The following is a 19,690-nucleotide window of genomic DNA, read 5'->3' as shown; positions in this document are numbered from 1 at the left end:
TCAATATTTTATGAAATTGTTCTATATTATGAAATTGTTCTATAATATGTATTTTGAGTAGCTTCTTGGATACATTTATTATGTAAGTTTTTTTGACAGCTATAGGATAAAAAGTGCCTTATTACAAGTGAGATACTTTAAAATGTGCACAGTATAGAACAAAATACATATGCAAAGTCAACATATGTTTTTACAAAACTATGGGCATTCTCCTTCAGCAGGTAACAAAGCACATGCATGTGCTTTTAAAAAAAAATACATTTAAAGAGATTGTATGTACACTTGCTCTGTGTATGGAGATACCTGCTCTAAAGCGAAGGCTACAGGGCAATTTGTTGAAAGAAACAGATGTAAATTTAGAGATCAGAGGCAAAAAGTAACATGATCTTTAGTTCTGTGGGCAAATGTGGTTATCTGAAAAATTATGTCTGTGACATAGCTTATTTCATGAATATGTGAGGCACAGCTTTACCACACATTTGTTTGTTTGTTTGTTTGTTTATCTGAGTCAAGATCTTGCTGTCTTGCTCAGGCTTGAGTACTGTGGCACAGTCATAGCTCACTGCAGCCTTGAACTCCTGGGGTTAAGTGATCCTCCTATCTCAGCTTCCTGAACAGGCGGGACTACAGTGTGCACCACCACTGCCCAGAAAACTAAAAAACAAAAAATTTAGAGATGGGGGGGGGGTCTCACTATATTGCCCAGGCTGGTCTTGAACTTCTGGCCTCATATGATCTTCCTGCCTTAGCCTCTTGAGTAGCTGAGAATACAGGCACGAGACACTGCATCCAGGGCATTTCTGACTTTTTTTCAACATTCTCTGGCTTTTAAATTCAAAGCATCCCGAAAGTCAATGAGTCACAGGATCTACGATGATGAACTAAGTTGGGACATAGTGAGGAGCAGGCAACTGAGCAACTCACTGGGGTCTTATCCTTCCCTCCAAGCATCACCATTCCTAAAGGATTCTGGAAGCACCTGCCCCTCCCCAGGAAAGAAAACATCACATCGCGACAATTTACTGAGAGCAACTAAGGAGGCTCAGAGATGACACCTTAATTTCATTCAAATATGTCATGCTTCATGTTGATTCTTCCCTTGCCTTTAGGATAGTTTTAAAAGATGTTAGACAGCAAAGATAACTCTCTGATCCAAAGCTTTTAAAATCACCAGTCTATTTTTGTTTTGTAATAGAAACGAATGTTTCAGAAAGGTACTCTTTGTCAACTTTGAGTATGAGATTCTTCAATGCCCTCTGACCTATCCATGTCTAGTAAACCATGGTGCACTTCAATAAAAAAACATGCTTTATACATACTATTCTATCATTAAAATTATGAATGCTGTCAAATGAAAGATGAATAAATGTAAAGTAAGCAAAAAGCTATAAAGCTGCCTGCACCATTAGGAAATGGACTGAGACAGTGACAAGGAATAACTTCTTGTCAGAGACAGGGGTAAAAGTATATAACATAGACTCGAGTTATCTAACTAGGTAATCAATCAGTTTATCAACCATATTTACAAAAACAGAATAAACGTTTTCAAGGGTCTTTTGAAATAAATATATGGGATGTCTATGAATATTGTCTAAGGTTTAAATATTAATAACTTCATTAAAAACCTAAATGCCATTAACTTGTCATTAGTCAACTGCAGTAAAATATGTTTTTATGGTCCTTATTTTCTTTTCAATGTTCTGATATTTTAGTTAATACTTTCTCATATTTTTTTCCCTAAAAGATATAAATTTCAAACATATTTATTTCCAGTCTCCAGAAAAATTGGGCATTTGCAATTTGTAATGCCATTCCTCTGGCACATCTTTGCACTTCAAGATTTCTCAAATTATATCAGCTCCATGTTTTTTCTTTCTCTCTCCCACTCCCTGCTTCCACTAAGCTACTCTGTCTTAGATATTTTCTATGGTCTGGCTTGACTCCAAACCTGCAGAGGTTGAACTCGTGGTGAGGTCAGCAGGGACCCTGGGTAGGCCCCAGTTACCCTTTTCTCATGTTTATATGCCACACAGCAAAATGACCCAAAACAACTAGAAAGAATAATGCCCACACCATTTTACAGGTAATCTTCCCCATGAGATTGAAACCCTGCTGAAATGTTCACTCCCTGTACACAGAACATTTTCTAAGTCACACCTTTGCATATCATTCTCCAAGTGTTACCACTTGAAACAGCAGAGAAAACCTTAAAGGGTACATTTTAGTAAGTCATCATATGCTCATTTTGTTGTTGTTGTTGTTGTTGAAAGTTACCAAAGAAACTTTCCCTATCCATTCCAAAGACCATCTAAAGAAAGCATGCCTTCTCTTGTATTAACAATCTGGGAAGTATTTGCGACTATTTCCCTTGGCTTCTCTTTGTGTAATAATAACGATGAAACTAAATGGTGTCTATCCTAATAAGGTCGGGGGCACATCAGGTTATTGGCAGGGCAGAATTCTGGCTTTCTTGAAAAGATGAAATGCCTGTCTTCTGAGCCAAGGGCAGCCTGCCACCTCCACCACAGTGTGCCATTGAACGTGGAGAGGGTAACAGGATGGGAAAGTGTATAGTTGACCTATTGTTTAAAAGCGACTCCAGACATCCTTATTTGCTGTGTGTTAATTGAAAGAAACCATTTGTTTGGTGGCTAAGTTTGCTTCTGAAATTTGCTAAGAACTGAGTGCTGATTTCTCAGAAAACCGAAGGCCAAGTTTAATTTTTCCAGCTTTCAACCTAATGCAGTATCCTTTTTTTTTTTCTTCTAAAGAGTGAAAGCCTTAAATGGAAATCAAAGTCTGTAGCACAAGAATGAACCCTCTTTGCCTGAACTGGTGTTTAAGGAGAGCTGAAGCTCTTCATTTCCTTTCTTGTTTCTGAGAAACTGGTTCAAAGGTCAAGCCTAATGGAATGTTTCAGAAGTTTTATTTTCCTTTGCAGGCTTAACGAAAGGCTTAGAGCTGACCCAATAAAATTGAGAGTATGAAGCGTTCAGTTGTTAAAGGAATTTCCATGGTTTTTCCCTTTAAAATAAATCCTATATAGATCAAAAGGCAGTGCCTTGATATTTCATTAAGCCAACACACATATAAATACATATATATCCCTTTTCCCTCTGACCATAAAAACACATATAAATACATATATATCCCTTTTCCCTCTGACCATAAAGCTGTAACTGTTAATTTTTCTTTTGGATTGAGTTATCATCATGTGGACATCACTAGTATACAACTGATCAAGACATATACAATTATTACATACAATTATTAAAGCATACAAATTATGATATGCAATTATGAATCTTTAACATTATTCTACTGAAAAATGCATCACTTAATGAGTAGAGACAGGGTTTTAAAAAATTAATTTATGTAGCCATGAATGAATGCTATTTATTGCTAGAATAGGACAGGTCCGTATCAATCTGTAAACCTAAGATAAAATTCTAAGCCCCCCCAACCGACTGAACTAATCTCCTCTTGGCCAAGGGGACCCTAGAGAAGCCTTGAGAATGGAATTCCTGGACTCATTATAGCCCTTCCCTAGCTAAACACCATTAGGCTTTCTTTCCCAAGGGCTAAACAGAAACCAGCACTTTGCAAAGACTCACTCCACCACTCTATCAACCAAGCACCCGATGCTGCCCTTCCCTTTTGTGCTTTTGACAAAGCAACTGGCCAGCATTCCTTCAACATAGGAGACCACTGGCCATGGAGTGCTTCTCGCCAGTCTATGAGGACCATGCACAAATGGCTTTTATGTCCTCTGCTTCACCTTCCGATGTCCAGAGCCTAACTGTAGTACATTTAAATGTTGAGTCTCCACCACAAGGTGAACATGGGATGCAAGCTGCATATATGTTAGCCTATTATGCACGCATGCACCACCTCTTCGTGAATTTTTCTAGCTCCAGCTAAAACCTGCTGAATATGTACAACAAGTCACCCGTCCAGCAACAATTCTTGTTCCCTTTATCCCTCCCTTGAAGTGCTTGCTTTTTGGTTTCAACAGGATGCTCTGCTTCTGGCCTGCAGGTTGTGGTACCTTCTTTCAGAAATAAAGCCTTCCTTACCAAGTATACAGATGTGTGACTTCTTTGGTCAACAAATCTATTTCTATCTTTTGTTTTCACAGATGCAAGAGTTGAGGTTTGTCCATAGTAATATGCAGTGAAGTTCCTGGGGAGTCAGAGGCTGGCCTTTATTTGAGAAGAGGGTGGGATTACTGTGAGAGGGACATGGAAAAGAGACTCAGGGAAGAGCTGGTAGACATTGGATGTCTTGAAACTGATTGGCAGAACCCCTCACCAATGGGATACACCATCTCAGCCTGAAAGCCACTGATCTACAATTTAAAGGGTCCAATTCCTATCGCTAACCGTGTGAAAGCATCCTGAACAGAGTTTGCAGTACTGCGGCCTTCTAGGTGTACCTTTCTCTCTTCTCCCTCACAAGGCCTGTAATGAGCTGTGTGCCTCCACACCCTCACCCCTTTGCTCCTTGACAGCTCAACCCCAGGTTAGGGTGCCAAACTCCATGACAATGTGTAACAAATGGGAAGGCCTTTTTTTGTTCCCTGACAGCTCAACCCCAGGTTAGGGTACCAAACTCCATGACAATGTGTAACAAATGGGAAGGCCTTTTTCAATAAGGCAGAAGGAAAAGAGCCGGGCAACAGCGACCTCCAGATCGGATCCTCTTTAACGTTGATGTGAGATGAATCACAACTGGGGGGTCTTGTTAATGCAGATTCAGTTCAATAGGTGCGTGGGGGGCGCAGCTGTGATTCTGCACTTCAAACAATGAACTCGAAGTTTCAAGGTGATGCAGAGGCATCTCCTGGGACGCATGCTGCCTGTAAAGAATGGTCTTACATCTGTCTGTGCATTGGTGACTTCTGATGACCGTCCACCTAATTGGTAAGGAGCACATACAAGGCACTATCCGATTCCTTGATGACAATCACACAGCATGAAGTGCCTATGTCCATGGTCCACAGTGAGGCATCTCAAGCTAGAGGGTATGGTACAGGCTGAAGTTAACCAGAGAAGACAGCCTGGATATGGCTACCGCATTGAGTCAGATGGAGGTCAAGGGCCCGTGGGAAAGGACAAAGAAGGGTGAGTCAAGCAAGGGAAAGAACAAAGCTTTGAGCTAGTCTAAGTGATTCTGGGACGATGAGTCCAGATCCCCCAGCAAACTGACAAAGGCTCAGTGGGAGAAAAAAAGAGACTTCAGGGGGATTTGGCCCGGGCTGGAAAAGGGGCAAGCATTGTCTGAAACCGTTGAAAGGTAAGTTGAAAATTTGGACTTTTTAAAGGGAATAGTTGCTGTGAGAAAAATCTAAAAGGTAAATTGTCTTCACAAACTATATTGCACCCTTCTAAAAAGTGAGTGTAAAATTTGTTGATTACATTATCAACTGTATTAAACACCTGGATTCTCAAATCTAGACGTCTGATCAAATAAACGAAAACTCTAAGACTGCCAAGGTCAAGTGATCCTGGGGCCTTATTATGCCACAGAGGTTATAATTAAAAGTAGATTTACAAGGTCAAACAGGAGTAGCATCGTAACGTCATAGCTTGGTTTTTAATTTCTGCAATAAACTAGATGTGGTTGTGAAGAGATGTTTCTGATGATAAAAATTAGTGATTCAGATGTTAATGTGTGCAGAAATCATCTGAGGATCTTGTTAAAATACAGATTCTGATGCAGTAAATGTGAGGCAGGGCCTGGGATTCAGCACCCAGGTCTCAGGACCTTATTTCAGATACCAAGGATCCCGAGAAGGTGTTAACAAGTTTAAGTTTTGGTCAGTCTAGTGTTTGTAATTTTTTAAGTACAATAATACATTTTATGGAAAAATTCAAGATGTGGTAGGTTAAAGATTTCATTTCTGTGATTTTAAAACCAAAGGAATAAAATGGAAATGACAGTGATACTTATTTTGTAGAAACCATTTCATTCTCATAAGTGAGTAGGTTCAATTTATCAAAGCACTAGTGATTTACTGTATTAGGTTGATTTATACATATGTTTAATGGTTCAAATGGAAAATCAGAAAAAAGACTTTTTTCCAAATCTCATTTTCTATAACCTACACAAACCTTTTCAAATTTAGAGCAGATAAATGTATATGTGTTGAACTGCATGTTAAATTTTAAACACTACACAAAATTCTGTCATTTTTTTTTCGAGACAGTATCTCATTCTGTTGCCCAAGTTGGAATGCAGTAGTGTCATCACGGCTCACAGCAGCCTTGACCTCCCCAGGTTCAGGTGATCCTCCTACCTTGGTCTCTGGAGTAGCTGGGACTACAGGTGCTTGCCACCACACCTGACTATTTTTTATTTCTTTTGTATTTTTGGTAGAGATGGGGTTTGTGATGTTGCCCAGGCTGGTCTCAAAATTCCTGGGCTCAAGCAATCTGCCCTTCTTGGCCTCCCAAAGTGCTAGGATTACAGGTGTGAGGCATTGCGTCCAACCCAAAATTCATCTTCAGAAAAGATATATCTATATGAGCAAAATGAAGGGCCACTTAATCTGCCTCCTTCTGGGCTTTCTCTCAGTGGCTACCATACTCCCAACAGCCCCCTTTGAAGATACATGTGCAGATTATTGCAAAATCCCACTTCAGCTGAATGTTATGGAAATTCCCACTGACCCACAGACAACTCTGCCAAGAGTGGGTGAGCTGTGTCCAGCGTGTTTCATACTGGATACCCACTCATGGCTCCAGACTGAGCCTCTTGTATTAGTTTACTGGGCCTGTCATGCAAAATATTCTAGATTGGGTGCTTAAACAGGAGTTTATTTTCTCCCAGTTCTGGAGTCTAGAAGCCCAAGATCAAAGTGCTGGCAGCTTATATGCTGCCTGAGGCCCCTTTCCTTGGCTTGTAGATGACTAAATTCCCACTGGCCTCATGAAGTCTTTCTGTATAACCACATCTCTGACACCTCTTCCTCTTATTATAAGGACACCAGTCCTATTGGATTGGGGCTCACCCTAATGGTTTCATTTTGAGTTAATCATCCTTCTTTAAAATTTTTTGAGACAGAGTCTTGCTCTGTCGCCCAGGCTGGAGTACAGTGGCGCAATCTTGGCTCACTGCAACCTCTGCCTCCTGGGTTCAAGCGATTCACCTGCCTCAGCCTCTGAGTAACTGGGACTACAGGCATGCACCACCACACCCAACTAATATTTATATTTTTAGTAGAGATGGCGTTTCACCATGTTGGCCAGGCTGGTCTCAAACTCCTGACCTCAGGTGATCTGCCTCCCTCAGCCTCCCAAAGTGCTGGGATTACAGGTGTGAGCCGCCATGCCTGGCCAAAGTTAATCATCTCCTTAAAGGCTTATTTCCAAATACAGTCACATTCTGAGGTCCTGGGGGGTTGGGATTTCAACATATACATTTGGGGACAGAATTCAGCCTATAACACCTCTCTTAAGCAAGTCTGAATTCAGGGTGATACAGAGTGACCCACACTGGAGAGATGCAGAGAGAGGGCAGAGGCAGAAGTCCTGTGCGATAGCAGCCCAGGAAGCCAGAGCTTGGAGACCAGGAGAGAAGAAAGTGGTCAGAGGGACGTGGCAGGGTGGCAGGGTCATGAGTGCAGAGGCAGAGATCCACACTGCCAGGTTCTGCAAAGGGGCTCAGCAAATGCCCGATTCTCAGTGCCATCCTCAAGGCTCCTGCCATGATCCCAAAGCAGCTTTGGTATCCAGCACCGTGATCTGTTTTTCAATGAGACTCGTCTGGCTAAGGTTGCTGAAACAGCTTCCTGTCTCTTTCATACCCCTCTGGAAACTTACAACAAGCTCCTATTGACTGAGATAACCAGAGTCTATTTCATTCCTTGCAGTCTCTAAGTGATTACTGCAGTGAATGAGCTAATGCAGCATGTTACATACAGGGGCTTCAGCAGACAGTATGGGTCTGAATGATATACACATCACGTGTGGATGTACGTAAGGGTCCTGTTGTACGTTGCCTGTGTTGGCTTGATTTTTATTAAAGCAATAGTGAAGGATAATCAGACAGAAACTCGTTTCCTTTTTAAACATGAAAATTTATGGTTATAAAGAGTTCAGGCTGGGCGTGGTGGTTCACGCCTGTAATCCCAGCACTGTGGGAGGGCGAGGCGGGTGGATCACTTGAGGTCAGGAGTTCGAGTCCAATCTGACCAACATGATGAACCCCCACCATCCCCGCCCGCCTCTACTAAAAATACAAAAAATTAGCTGGGCTTGCTCGCTGGAACTGAGGAGGCAGAGGTTGCAGTGGGCCACGACAGCACCACTGGGCAAGCCTGGGCAAGAGAGAAAAACGCTGTATCAAAAAAAAAAAAAGGAAAGAGTTCAACTTATACAGAGCAAGTCCAGCCTGTGTGTGTGTCTATGTGTAAGCATAAGCGCATGGACGCTGTTTAGCAAACACACACAGTGTTTGAGTTCCTAGAGGCCAGTTTTACAATATTAGCACTATTGTCTGTTCCTTTCAAGCTGATTTATAATAAATTTAAGTCTGTTAATACTTCAGTCATCTTCAAAACAAAGGAATAGCAAATACATAGCAAGGCACCCTGCAGAAACGCTTCCGTTTATCTAAAAAATCCCATGCTTTGTATTTTCTTCTTTAATGTCGAAAGCACTTTTACTGCAGTATAGATGTTAATTGCCACTTATCTTAATGAGTTCTTTTCTAATATAACAGAGTCTGACTTGAAATATAGCAGACTTCTTTGTCAAGAAGAGATAGGAACAAGAGTACTGTTGGTTCCTGGAAGACAGGGGATGCTTATTTTTAATCTGCTTTCTTTGTGTTGGTTGAAAGCCTTCAGATTTAGCATTTTTGAGGTATGAGTTACTGCTTTCATCCTCAGCGTGAGGGGAAATTAACGCCTGTAGAAGTCAGGAAATAGAACTTTGGTTCTAAATGCAAAAGGCACTGTAGGAACTCCTGAGGTAATTAAAATATTAATAGAATTATGTGGTAGCTCACACAATCAGTTACTAAGGGTAATTTTTAATAAGACTATGGCAAGTCGCTTTCATTTAAATGTGATCTGTTTTTAAGTTGATATAATTTTAAACATGATTATTTTTTATTTATTTCCTAATTAACACATATGTCTGATTTTCCCATTTCAAGGGATGTGGAGCAGTGTTTACAATAATTATAATGGATAACAAAATTGGGACCCAAAAAAGATTTGTCGTATGAAATAATGGAATCACCCTACAAGAAGTGAATGTAAAGTTCTTCATTTATGTTAAAAACAAATTTTAAAATTTAAGATAAGATCACTGATTCATGGTTTTGCAGAAGTCACCTGTGAAAAGACTTGGCATTTTGTTTGATTCTACAGCTCAAATCGGTACGAATGCCCACTGCAATTAGAAACATGAGATTGAAAGTCAGATTTGGGTTCTGTTTCCAGCTCTCTGAGCCTCAGTTTCCCCATATGTAAAAGAGGCATTATAAAAAGTCATGTGATAGAGATTTGGGGATGATTAAATTAAATAATGAATATAAAATGCTCAACACTGAGCATGGAACTTAATAATTAACCTTCATCGTCATTGTTATCATCAACACTGCTATAAACGTTGTTGTCATCTTACTGTCAAGAAACCGTAAAGTGAACCCAGGTTTGCCCAAGGTAACACTTGTTCTCTTTCTATACTTGCTGGTGAGATGAGAAGCATAATTTGGAGGGACATCAACCACTGTTGGGCCCTGAAGTGACAGCTCATGGAACAATGGCAGCTAGCACAGGGGCAGGAGCCTTGGGCATGAAAGCGAGGTGCAGGAACTGTCTCCCAAGGCCACTCTTTGAAAAAGGGATAGGTGTATTCTCAAATGATTTTAAAGGTCAGAAACAAGATCAATGAAGGAACTTACAAAAGATGCAGATTTCTGTATCAATATAAACTAGTGCATAAGGCTTGGATTATTCAAAGAAAAATAAAATGGTTCAAGAGATGGTCAGGGGCCTTTTGCTCAAGGCATCCAAGCAGGGGATGAATGGCAAGGTGTTGGGATCGCTATTAGCTTAACTGATAAACAATCTCCAGTGCTCTTCAAACTCCAGAAGTCTTTGAATTGTGAATCCAGTATTTCTCCCTTTGGACATTTCCTCAGTTAAATAAATAATTATTGAGCATTTGAAATTAAAAGCAAACTACCCAGAGATTCATCATCTGAGAGAACTGGACTCTGAAAAATATGATATGTGATTTACCGCAAACATTTCAGTCATGTTATTTGAGTTACATGGTAACAAGTTACATAATACTGTTTAAACTTTAATATTTAAAAAATATTCTTCAAGTCTTCATCTTTTTAAAAGCATTTTTACGCCAGGCACTGTAGCTCATGCTTGTAATTCCAACCCTATGGGAGGCTAAGGCAGGAGAATCACTTGAGCCCAGGAGTTCAAGACCAGCCTGGGCAGCATAGCAAGACCCCTTCTCTGAAAAAAATAATAAAAATAATAAAGGCTTGTGGCCAGCCTGTAGTCTCACCCACTTGGGAGGCTGAGGTGGGAGGATCATTTGAGCCTGGAAGTTTGAGCCTTCAATGAGCTATGATCATACCACTGCACTCTAGCCTGGGTGACAGAGCAAAAACTTGTCTCAAAAAATAAAGGCATTTTTATAGTACATTTTGTTTCCTGAGCATTCAATTCACTATATATGTGCGTGCACACATGTGTGTGTCCACATGTGCACATGTGTCGTGAACAGGTAAAAAAAGAAAAAGCAGCATTCGGAAAACATTCTTTACCAAGGTTTACCTAGTAATAAAATATTTATAACTAATATTCATTAATGAGATTTAATAATATAATGTCCAGCAATAAGATAAATTTTGTTACTATTTCAAAATAGCACATAAAATATAATGGAAATGTATAAATAATTCCTTAAAAGTGCATATTGTCATACTATTAGTCAAATTTCGTGGTTTGAAATGGAACAAATTCACGGAATGAGTTTGATAGAGTCGATTGAAAGTGCAGCTGCTAATTTGGGCCCACATCAACATTAAAAATGTGCCATTGTATGCGTTTCTGTTATGATGAATAACTAAATAGAAGATAGTGTTCTATTGTAAATCACATTCACAAAAAGTGAGATTCTTTTAGCATGTTTGAAAAATTGCTTTTGAGATAGTGTACACCAAGGATTACAACCTCCCAAAACGGGATTAATCAAACATGATTAAAAGTTTTTGTTACTGCTACAATTTACACATTATGTCAGTAAGATGTCTTAACCATGACTTTTGTTATTTGATAGACAAGACATTTATAATACCCTTAGTATATCTGGGTATATCAGTCTCGGTGTCTTTTTTATCCATTTGTTTCATCAATCAAATTTTCAAAATAAGAATGCTTTTGTGACTTATCACTACCAACATGACTGACACTTCTTTCATATAATTTAAGAGTTATATTTGACTTTCATGTTAAAAACAACAGTATATAGAACTCAGTATTTGCTGCAGTACCTACAAATACATTAGCTATGATAACAATCCTTAAGAGATTCACATTTTATGGAAAATAACATACAATCACAAAATAAAACCTTCTTAGCAAATGGGGCTATAAAGTGAATTTTTGATGTTTAATAAGCGATCTTCTCAGTGACTGCTGGCTTTACAAAGAAAATTGGATAAGACATTTCTGTGGGTTTTTTTGTTGGAGTATAGGATGACTAGCCAAAAGAGAAAAGACCAAAGCTTTGCCACAATCCAAATGACTGAGCCAACCATCAACAAGAAAATCCCAACCCCTCAGAACCAATCCTTTTGTATCCTATGACTTAGAGTAACAGAAAGCCAACACGGCTTCTCTGGTTTCAACTCTAATGATGAAGTGGAACCGTTATGACTTCAAATTATTATTTCAAAATGCAGTATTTGCTTAAACACTTCTCACTGAATAATACTAAAACTCTTAAACAGAGAAGAGATACTGGTCTACAATAAGAAAAATAAGGTAGATGCCAGAAATGACAAATACAACAGAGACCACACATCCAATAAGCAATGGATCCGGGATGCCAGAGTTACTGAGACAATTTCCTTCATTCTTCCCAACTCCTACACAGATACTGGTACCACCATTCATCCTCTGAAAAAATCATAAATAAACTCTTTCTTTTACCTTTTTACCTTTTCATTTTTTTTTTGCAAAGAAATAAAAATATTCGTGCCAACATGTTCTGCAGTGTGGATTCAATCTGTGCTAACAATGTAGACGGAGGTCCGCAAACTCACCTGGCACCAATGTATTTTCAAGAAGTCATTTCACATTCTGAGTCTGCATTTATGTAAGTCATTAAATATGGGATATCAGTTTCTGTTCACAAAGGAGGATTACATCAAAGATGTAAGTAAGCCTACTTTGAAGATTGTAATGTGCTATAAACATATGTTTATAATGATAAAGAGGTTTATATAGTCTGCTGTTTAGTGGTAAATAAAATGTTAACAAATTCTCCTAACCGTATGTAAATATATTTCAAAAGATTGAAAGGTTTAAATAATAAGCCATAACGCCAAGATAAATAAATGTGAGCTCTAGAAGTTAAACATATTAGTTCTGGTAATATTCACCTACGAGGAATCAAATGATAATATTTAAGGGAAAATGCAAAAATCTTGTCTTGAAAGAAGTACTATATTTTGGACTTGAAGTTTAAATTTGGCATGTCTCTTCATTAAATAAAAACATGTTGAGACATTCCTTCATTTTAGGAAAACCTGATAAGAAACCCATTAGTATAGTTTATGCTCTGTACATTTTGCATGATGCCAGATAATGAGTCCCTTTTATAATAAAGCACAATAGTTCGGTTCTGGTTCTAGATTTGTTTTTTCTTTTTTTTTTTTTTTTGGTCTGTAGGTCTGAGCTCAGGATGAATTTATAATTCATATAGCACTAATTTGCATACAAATTTGACGCATACAAAAGCTTAGGGGTCAATATTCTCTCATTCATTCTAACCCTTCTTATTGGTGTTTTTCTTTTTTGGTTTATAACAGGCACTCAATAAATATAAGTGACATAATCCATAACTTGAAAAGGTAAGAGCTGTGTCAATATATTGAGAGAAGAAAAAAGGCTGTAAAAATGACAGTAACATAAAATGGAAAGGATACACCATTTAATAAAATAAAATGCATTTAATAAAATACAGAAGCTACGCTGCAGCTAGAGAAAATATAATTTGGTTTCTTATTAAGCTAAATTCCCTAATATAAAAATGTAAAGTATTTCCATTGGAGATAAAATGTTCATTGTCAATTTAAACCTACGATGTTAAATATAAACAATGTCAATTCAATTATATAATTTTGTCTTTTAGCATTTCTTAAGGGCTCACTATTATGCTATTCCTATACATTTTCAGTAGCATATCAAGAAAGACTATTTTAAAATAGGGAATATGTTGAGGTATTTTCTGATGAATATGCTTGCCATACATGCCAAGAATACTTAAGATCTGGGGCAGGTTTCAGGACCAAGACTAGAAAGAGTGCTGTTGAGACTGAAAATCTAGATAACCAGGACAGTGAATATAGTAAACGAAAGAATGCTTCTGATTTCTAGTAGATAACAGTAAGCATGTATTACAATTCACTTTTACAATGGGGTTATACCAAATACAATATTTAACATGGATCTTCCAAGCAGGTTTGAATTGTGCTAAAGTAGCTATCTCAACAAAAACCCCATAAAACGATCCCATTCTGCCTTTTATATTTGCAGAAGTGATTTCTTTTTGCAAAAGAATCTATGCCAACCCCTCAGTACAGTACACAGGAACTTGTGTGCTCCACCAGTGAAAATTTGTTGAGATGAATTTTAAGTACAACACCAGAGTCAAGCCACCTGCCCTGCCATAAAGAAATATCAGCAATCTGACATATCAATAGTATTCACAGATGCAGATATATATTTATGGAACTCTATCAGCATAAATCCAATGGCTATGAATAAAACATCATTTAAGTCTCCTGGGACTCAAATCCAACTTTGTAAGCAGAGCATTGCTAAAACCCTTGCCACTGATGGAAAAAAGAAAGAAAGAAAAAAAAAAAAACAGCAATAACAACCACAAAAACAATACCTCCATAACAACAATTTCTCTAATATATTATGGTCCAGTTTTTATCAGTCTTTAAACAACTTCATCCTAATGTTTATTTTCAGTCATGCAAAATTTCTAAATTTTCAATTTTACTACAACTGGGAAGGTGTACCCCTTTGCAATCTGATAAACAGAAATACACATGATGACAAAACATACTTCTACTGAGACAATAAAATACGTGGGCCATGCTATCTGAAGTCAAATGACATAGCCTCCAGTCCCCAGTTTCCCCTGCATTAAAGACCGCTGTTTACATCTCATCAAGTAGCTAAATGTCAAGCACATATAGATACTCTGATCAAAAGATCATCTTTGTTTTTGGTGGTGAAACACCAAAGATACTAGGGATCCATTGCAAACACACACATTCCAAGTCAAACAAAAGAAAACCCAAGAAAAGCCAACCCTTTAATAGTCAATGACATAAATGCAACATGACGGAAATAAATTACAGTACCAGGTTACAAAACCTCTTTAGACATCATAGGGAAAGAAAAAGGTTTTTACCCACCTGGGATCTTTCTGAATACTATCAATGGACGGGGACCTGGCCAAGGTGCCTTCGGGCGGGAGAGCAGGGCCGGATTTGCTGTATGGAGACTCAACAGAGGGACAATACTGCAGCTGTCGGTAGGGGTCCGCGTAATTGGAGGCCGGGCCGGCGGCATAGCTGGCCCTCTGGAAGGTGGCCGCGGCGGCATTCTGCGGGCCGTGCTGGCTGCCTGTGCGCTGCAAGGGGACGGAGTCGACACCAGGGGAAGATGGGGCTACGACAGGAAAGTAGGGACAAAGTAAAAAATTGAGGACCTGTTCACAGAAACGGTTAACCAGGTCTAGGCAGGGGCAGGGGAAGTTACACACATAAAAAATAGGGGATTCGAAAGAATAAAAAAAAATTAATCCATCATATTTGAACCAATACATTCAGTGTTATCCAGTCAAATGATAATCAGTATGCCTAAGAGACAAACCTTTCAGGAATGGGGGAACGCATCTGTTGTGTGCCTATTGCTTACCCACATCCAAGAGAAGGTGTGTTCGGCTGCAATATAAACTTTGTGCAAAAGTAAAACTCAGGAGATATATACAGAGAATACTTTCTAAGGAGGCATGGGAAGTTAATTCTTTATTGTTCAAGTTGAGAAAATTCAGAATGTGTTCAGGTAATGTTATATTATTAAGGATGTAAAACAAATTTAGCAATGTAGTTAATTTTCTTGAATCAAAGAAAATAAGAAGAAATGAGAGGCAGTGTATGAATGGGGGTGGAGATGGGGAGAGGTGGGGTTCACATTTCCATAATTAGCACAAGAACATTCAATACAGGACTGCTCTAGTTTCTGTAAAGTAACTCCCGAAAGATTTTATATGCTTCTTTTCAAGTGAAGCTGTCACAGGAACAAATACATTTGGTGAAGGGAGAATAAGGCAAAAACCAACCCAACTGCAAGACAGACAAAATAAAGGAGCTGACTTAGCTTTTCTGAAAGTATTTGCATCTTCTCAATGCGTCCAAATTGTTTTGAGAAGATTTTACGCTAGTTACTAAAATCAGTTTGACTATTTTCAAACTGAATTTCAATTTTTTGTTTCCCTCTTGGATTCTTTTTAGATCCTTTCATGTCATTATTTTTATCCAGTTCTCAAAATATATTTGACATCTAAGGTTTGGTTGATATATACAATGAAAATAGCATCTTTGATTTCAGTAGAAGATGACCAGTTATGAACTGCTTTAATGACTGCTAGTCATGATCCACAGTAGACAACTCACTTGCTTTCTGGTGCTGTAGAGCAGACTTCATATCCAAAATAGAGCCAGTGGCTAGATAGGACCATTTATGACATGGGTGCTCTAAGGAATTGCTCTAAGGAATTAGGTTCTCATTATCAATTACACTTCTCTGACTTCCTAACCATTTCTTAGTGAACAATGATAGAGCTTACTTTATCCTCTTTTACATTGGGGACATACGCCAAAACAGAGACAAAGGAAATTATGTCACGCTATGAAAATAATTATTTAAAGAGGTAAGGAAATTGTGTTGAAATGATGAAAAGCTGCGAAGTGAAGGGGAGGAATATACTTGAATACCAAGGATTGACTTAAGAGTTCAGGGCTCTTCTTTCCCAATGAACTTTGAAGACTTCATCTTAGAATTACAAAAATGTAGGAAAGTAGGTTCTGCGACATGACAAAATGGCAAAATATTTAAGAGAAACTTTATAAACAAAAAGTGTATATATTCCCAGAGGGACAATATTTTGAAATAATGAAGGTTGTCCTGATGTGTTAAGTCTCAAAATAATCAGATTAGGCTAATAAACATTAATTGCAAAATCAGAAAATCTGCTTTATGTCTTTATGCAAGTCCTTAAGGATTTATCATTTCTCCAAGGTATTACCAGCATGTGTAATTAAAATCCACATTTTTAAATTTATGCATAATGTGCCTTATATTATGGTAAAAGGGGTTTAAAATAGACAAGTCATAAACTTGCTCTTGGATGAACAAATGTACGGAGGTAAACAAAATTTCATTTTCTATGAGTTGTGATAAGCTAGCCAGAAAATCAAGGGCAAAAAAATAAAACTAAGTACATCTGGCATTTTTCATAGATGTGCATTTTTTTTTCCATTCAGAAACTAAGTATCAACATTTAATCTTGCTGAAAATGGTCTTCAGAAAAGAAATACTTTTCTATGCAAAATCATTTGCTATTAATGTGTTCAATACAATGATTAAAGTGTCAGAGATCAGGAAATAACATTGAAATTTAAAGAAATCTTTTTGTTAAAAAAACAACAGAGTAGGTAAGGAGAACAATTTGACTACCCACACAAAAAACTCTCAAAGGACCATGAGTTAAAAGAAAATATAACAAGAAAGAGTTTAGGACAAACTCTGCCAAGCAGCAGACAATAAATTATGAATAATATAAGAGGGACTGGTTCAAAATGTGAAAATAGGGTGCGAAATTCAATTAATTAAGCAGAAACAGGAAGGCAACATTTTGGTATGTATGGAGGAAGAAAAGGTAGAAAAAAGTTTATGAATGTTATTCGGTTCCTATTTATATTTCACTTTAGCCCTTTTCAGGGAAGTGTCCTGGAGCTCTTTCAGAGCTTGGCTGCTAGAGGTGGAGAACTGGTTCCTATCCTGGCCTTTGGTCAGTTCTTGGCACTGGACAGGTTCACCGAGCTCTCCAAGCTCCAGTTTCAATGTTATTGAAGAGAAAAAATGGCTTCATGGGATCATTGTTTGATTTCAACCCAGGAAAAGTGTTAAATAACTAATATGGAGAAAATATTAAACAAATGAATTATTAATATTACCACCATTAACGATGTTGAAATCAATTGACAGTAGAAAAGGGGATTGTACACTTGGCACTGGGAGAAAGGCCCTTTCACTGGTTATCAGACTATATAGCTCCTTTTGAGTGCTGGGCTCTGCTGTAAGTGCTTTATTTGTATAAATTCATGTTTTCTCCAACAATCCTTACAAGAGAGTATACACATCATTTTCACCTTACAGACAGGAAACTGAGGCTCAGAGACATTAAGAACTTGCCAGAAGTCAGCTGATAATAACAAAAAAGGAACTGAAGTCCTTGGAGTTGGTTTCTAGAGTTTATGCTCATAGACACCATGGCTACCAGGGCAGGTTTAAAACCTCAAATTATTGAATTACCTAATACAGTCAGAAAACTTAGAAAATTGGTGAGGCCTAAAATGAAGGGAAATGTCTACTATAGGTACAGAGAAGAGATGGGTTCATTAAGGAATTAACAACCTGAATATTATATTGAGAAATATTACCAATTGGTATGCTAACTAATTTATACTATTTCTCATTAAATTTACACTATTTCTCTACTAAAGGTACAGATAAAAGACAGGTTAATTAAGGAATTAACAACCTGAACATTATGTTGAAAAACATACTACAAATTGGTATGTTAACTAATTTACACTATTTCTCATTAAATTTACACTGTTTCACTTTGGGAGGCTGAGGTGGGCGGATCATGAGGTCAAGGAGTTCGAGACCAGCCAGGTCAACATGGTGAAACCCCATCTCTACTAAAGATACAAAAAATTAGTCAGGCGTGGTGGCGCGCACCTGTAATCCCAGCTACTAGGGAGACTGAGGCAGAAGAATTGCTTGAACCCAGGAGGCAGAGGTTGCAGCGAGCTGAGATCGTGCCATTGCACTCCTGCCTGGGTGGCAGAGTGAGACTCCGTCTCAAAAGAAAAAAAAAATTTACACTATTTCTCTACTAAAGATACAGAGAAGAGTGGGTTCATTAAGGAATTAATAACCTGAACATTATATTGAAAAACATATTACAAGTTGATATGTTAACTTACACAATTTCTCAAATTGAATTTATTGAGATATGCAAAGAAGTACAAAAATTATGCCCAATAAACCTAACTTTGTTCATTCCTTGGAAAATCAAAAAATAACAATATATATTTCTATCTTAATTTTATTATAAAGTGTTTTACATCTTAGTTTAACCAGTGATATCACTATTATGAAAAGAGGTTGGGATATGAAATCTAAGATGAGAAACAACTTTCAAAAAAATTATGTATTGTAAAAAATCACAATCATGTGCAGTTTCAGCCTTGTCAAATGGTCTTTTAGAAGCATCATTCCCAAATCCATGCTTTAAACTTCTTTCAGGTCATAATAAAAAAAACAGTTGATGAGAGTTTCAAAATAGAAAATCTCAATCCAGATTGGTGCTGTTATAGTAAAATAAGTTGGAGGCTAATCAATGTAATGAAAATAATGTAAAATACCAGTACAATTGGAGAGAAAACACACTGTATTAAAGGACAGGTTATATAATCATACGGAAGAAAATGTATGAGAATCTAACGGATCTCAAACCAACCATTAGTAATGTAACAACGTAATACCTTACTTCGCAAAAGTATATATATAAAAACAATGACTTTAAATGAATGAAAATCGTTAAAGATCTAATATGTAGAGAATATTAAATTATTTAATATTATTTATTAATTAATGTATATAGCTACATAATATATTATATATATATAATTATAATTATAATTAATTATAATAGCTATTATTATTACCATTAAGAACTCTGAAATCAATCAATATTAGAAAACAGAGAGGTGCATATGGCATTGGGTAAAATGTCACAAAGATTCAGGATTCAAGTCTCCCATCTGGCCCTAACTGTTTAGACATTGATGGGGCTTATGCAATCCTTGGCTCTCCATTACTATGGATAAATTAATATCGGTCACACTATTAAAACACTTTCCTTTAATACATTTTTTCCCTTAATTTCTGGACTACTGAACACTTTTCCTTATTTGCGTTTTAAAGCTCAGTTGACCAAACGATTCTCCTTGTAGGATTACTCTATCCAATTGAACCCACTCAGGGCAAACACTGGAGAGGGAAGGTGCTTCATCAGCTCTGTAAACACACTCCTCTCTCGTCTCACCTGCTCTG

At 37.6% G+C, this 19,690-nt stretch overlaps 1 protein-coding gene across 3 annotated transcripts in view; it reads right to left on the bottom strand.

Moving 5' to 3' along the window:
* The window catches only part of CTNND2 (catenin delta 2), a 414,955-nt gene that overhangs the window by 362,328 nt on the left and 32,937 nt on the right, over nucleotides 1-19,690 (bottom strand). For all 3 annotated transcript variants that reach the window (XM_017888565.1, XM_017888568.1, XM_017888566.1), the window contains exon 3: nucleotides 14,695-14,950. In XM_017888565.1, coding sequence (XP_017744054.1) covers nucleotides 14,695-14,950 — 256 coding nt within the window. The remainder of the gene's footprint in view (nucleotides 1-14,694; nucleotides 14,951-19,690) is intronic.

Source organism: Rhinopithecus bieti, unplaced genomic scaffold, assembly GCF_001698545.2.
Source record: "Rhinopithecus bieti isolate Rb0 unplaced genomic scaffold, ASM169854v2 scaffold_17184, whole genome shotgun sequence".
Lineage (NCBI taxonomy): Eukaryota > Metazoa > Chordata > Mammalia > Primates > Cercopithecidae > Rhinopithecus > Rhinopithecus bieti.
The sequence above is the reverse complement of the archived record's forward strand: the minus strand, read 5'-3'. Positions and strand labels throughout refer to the sequence as shown.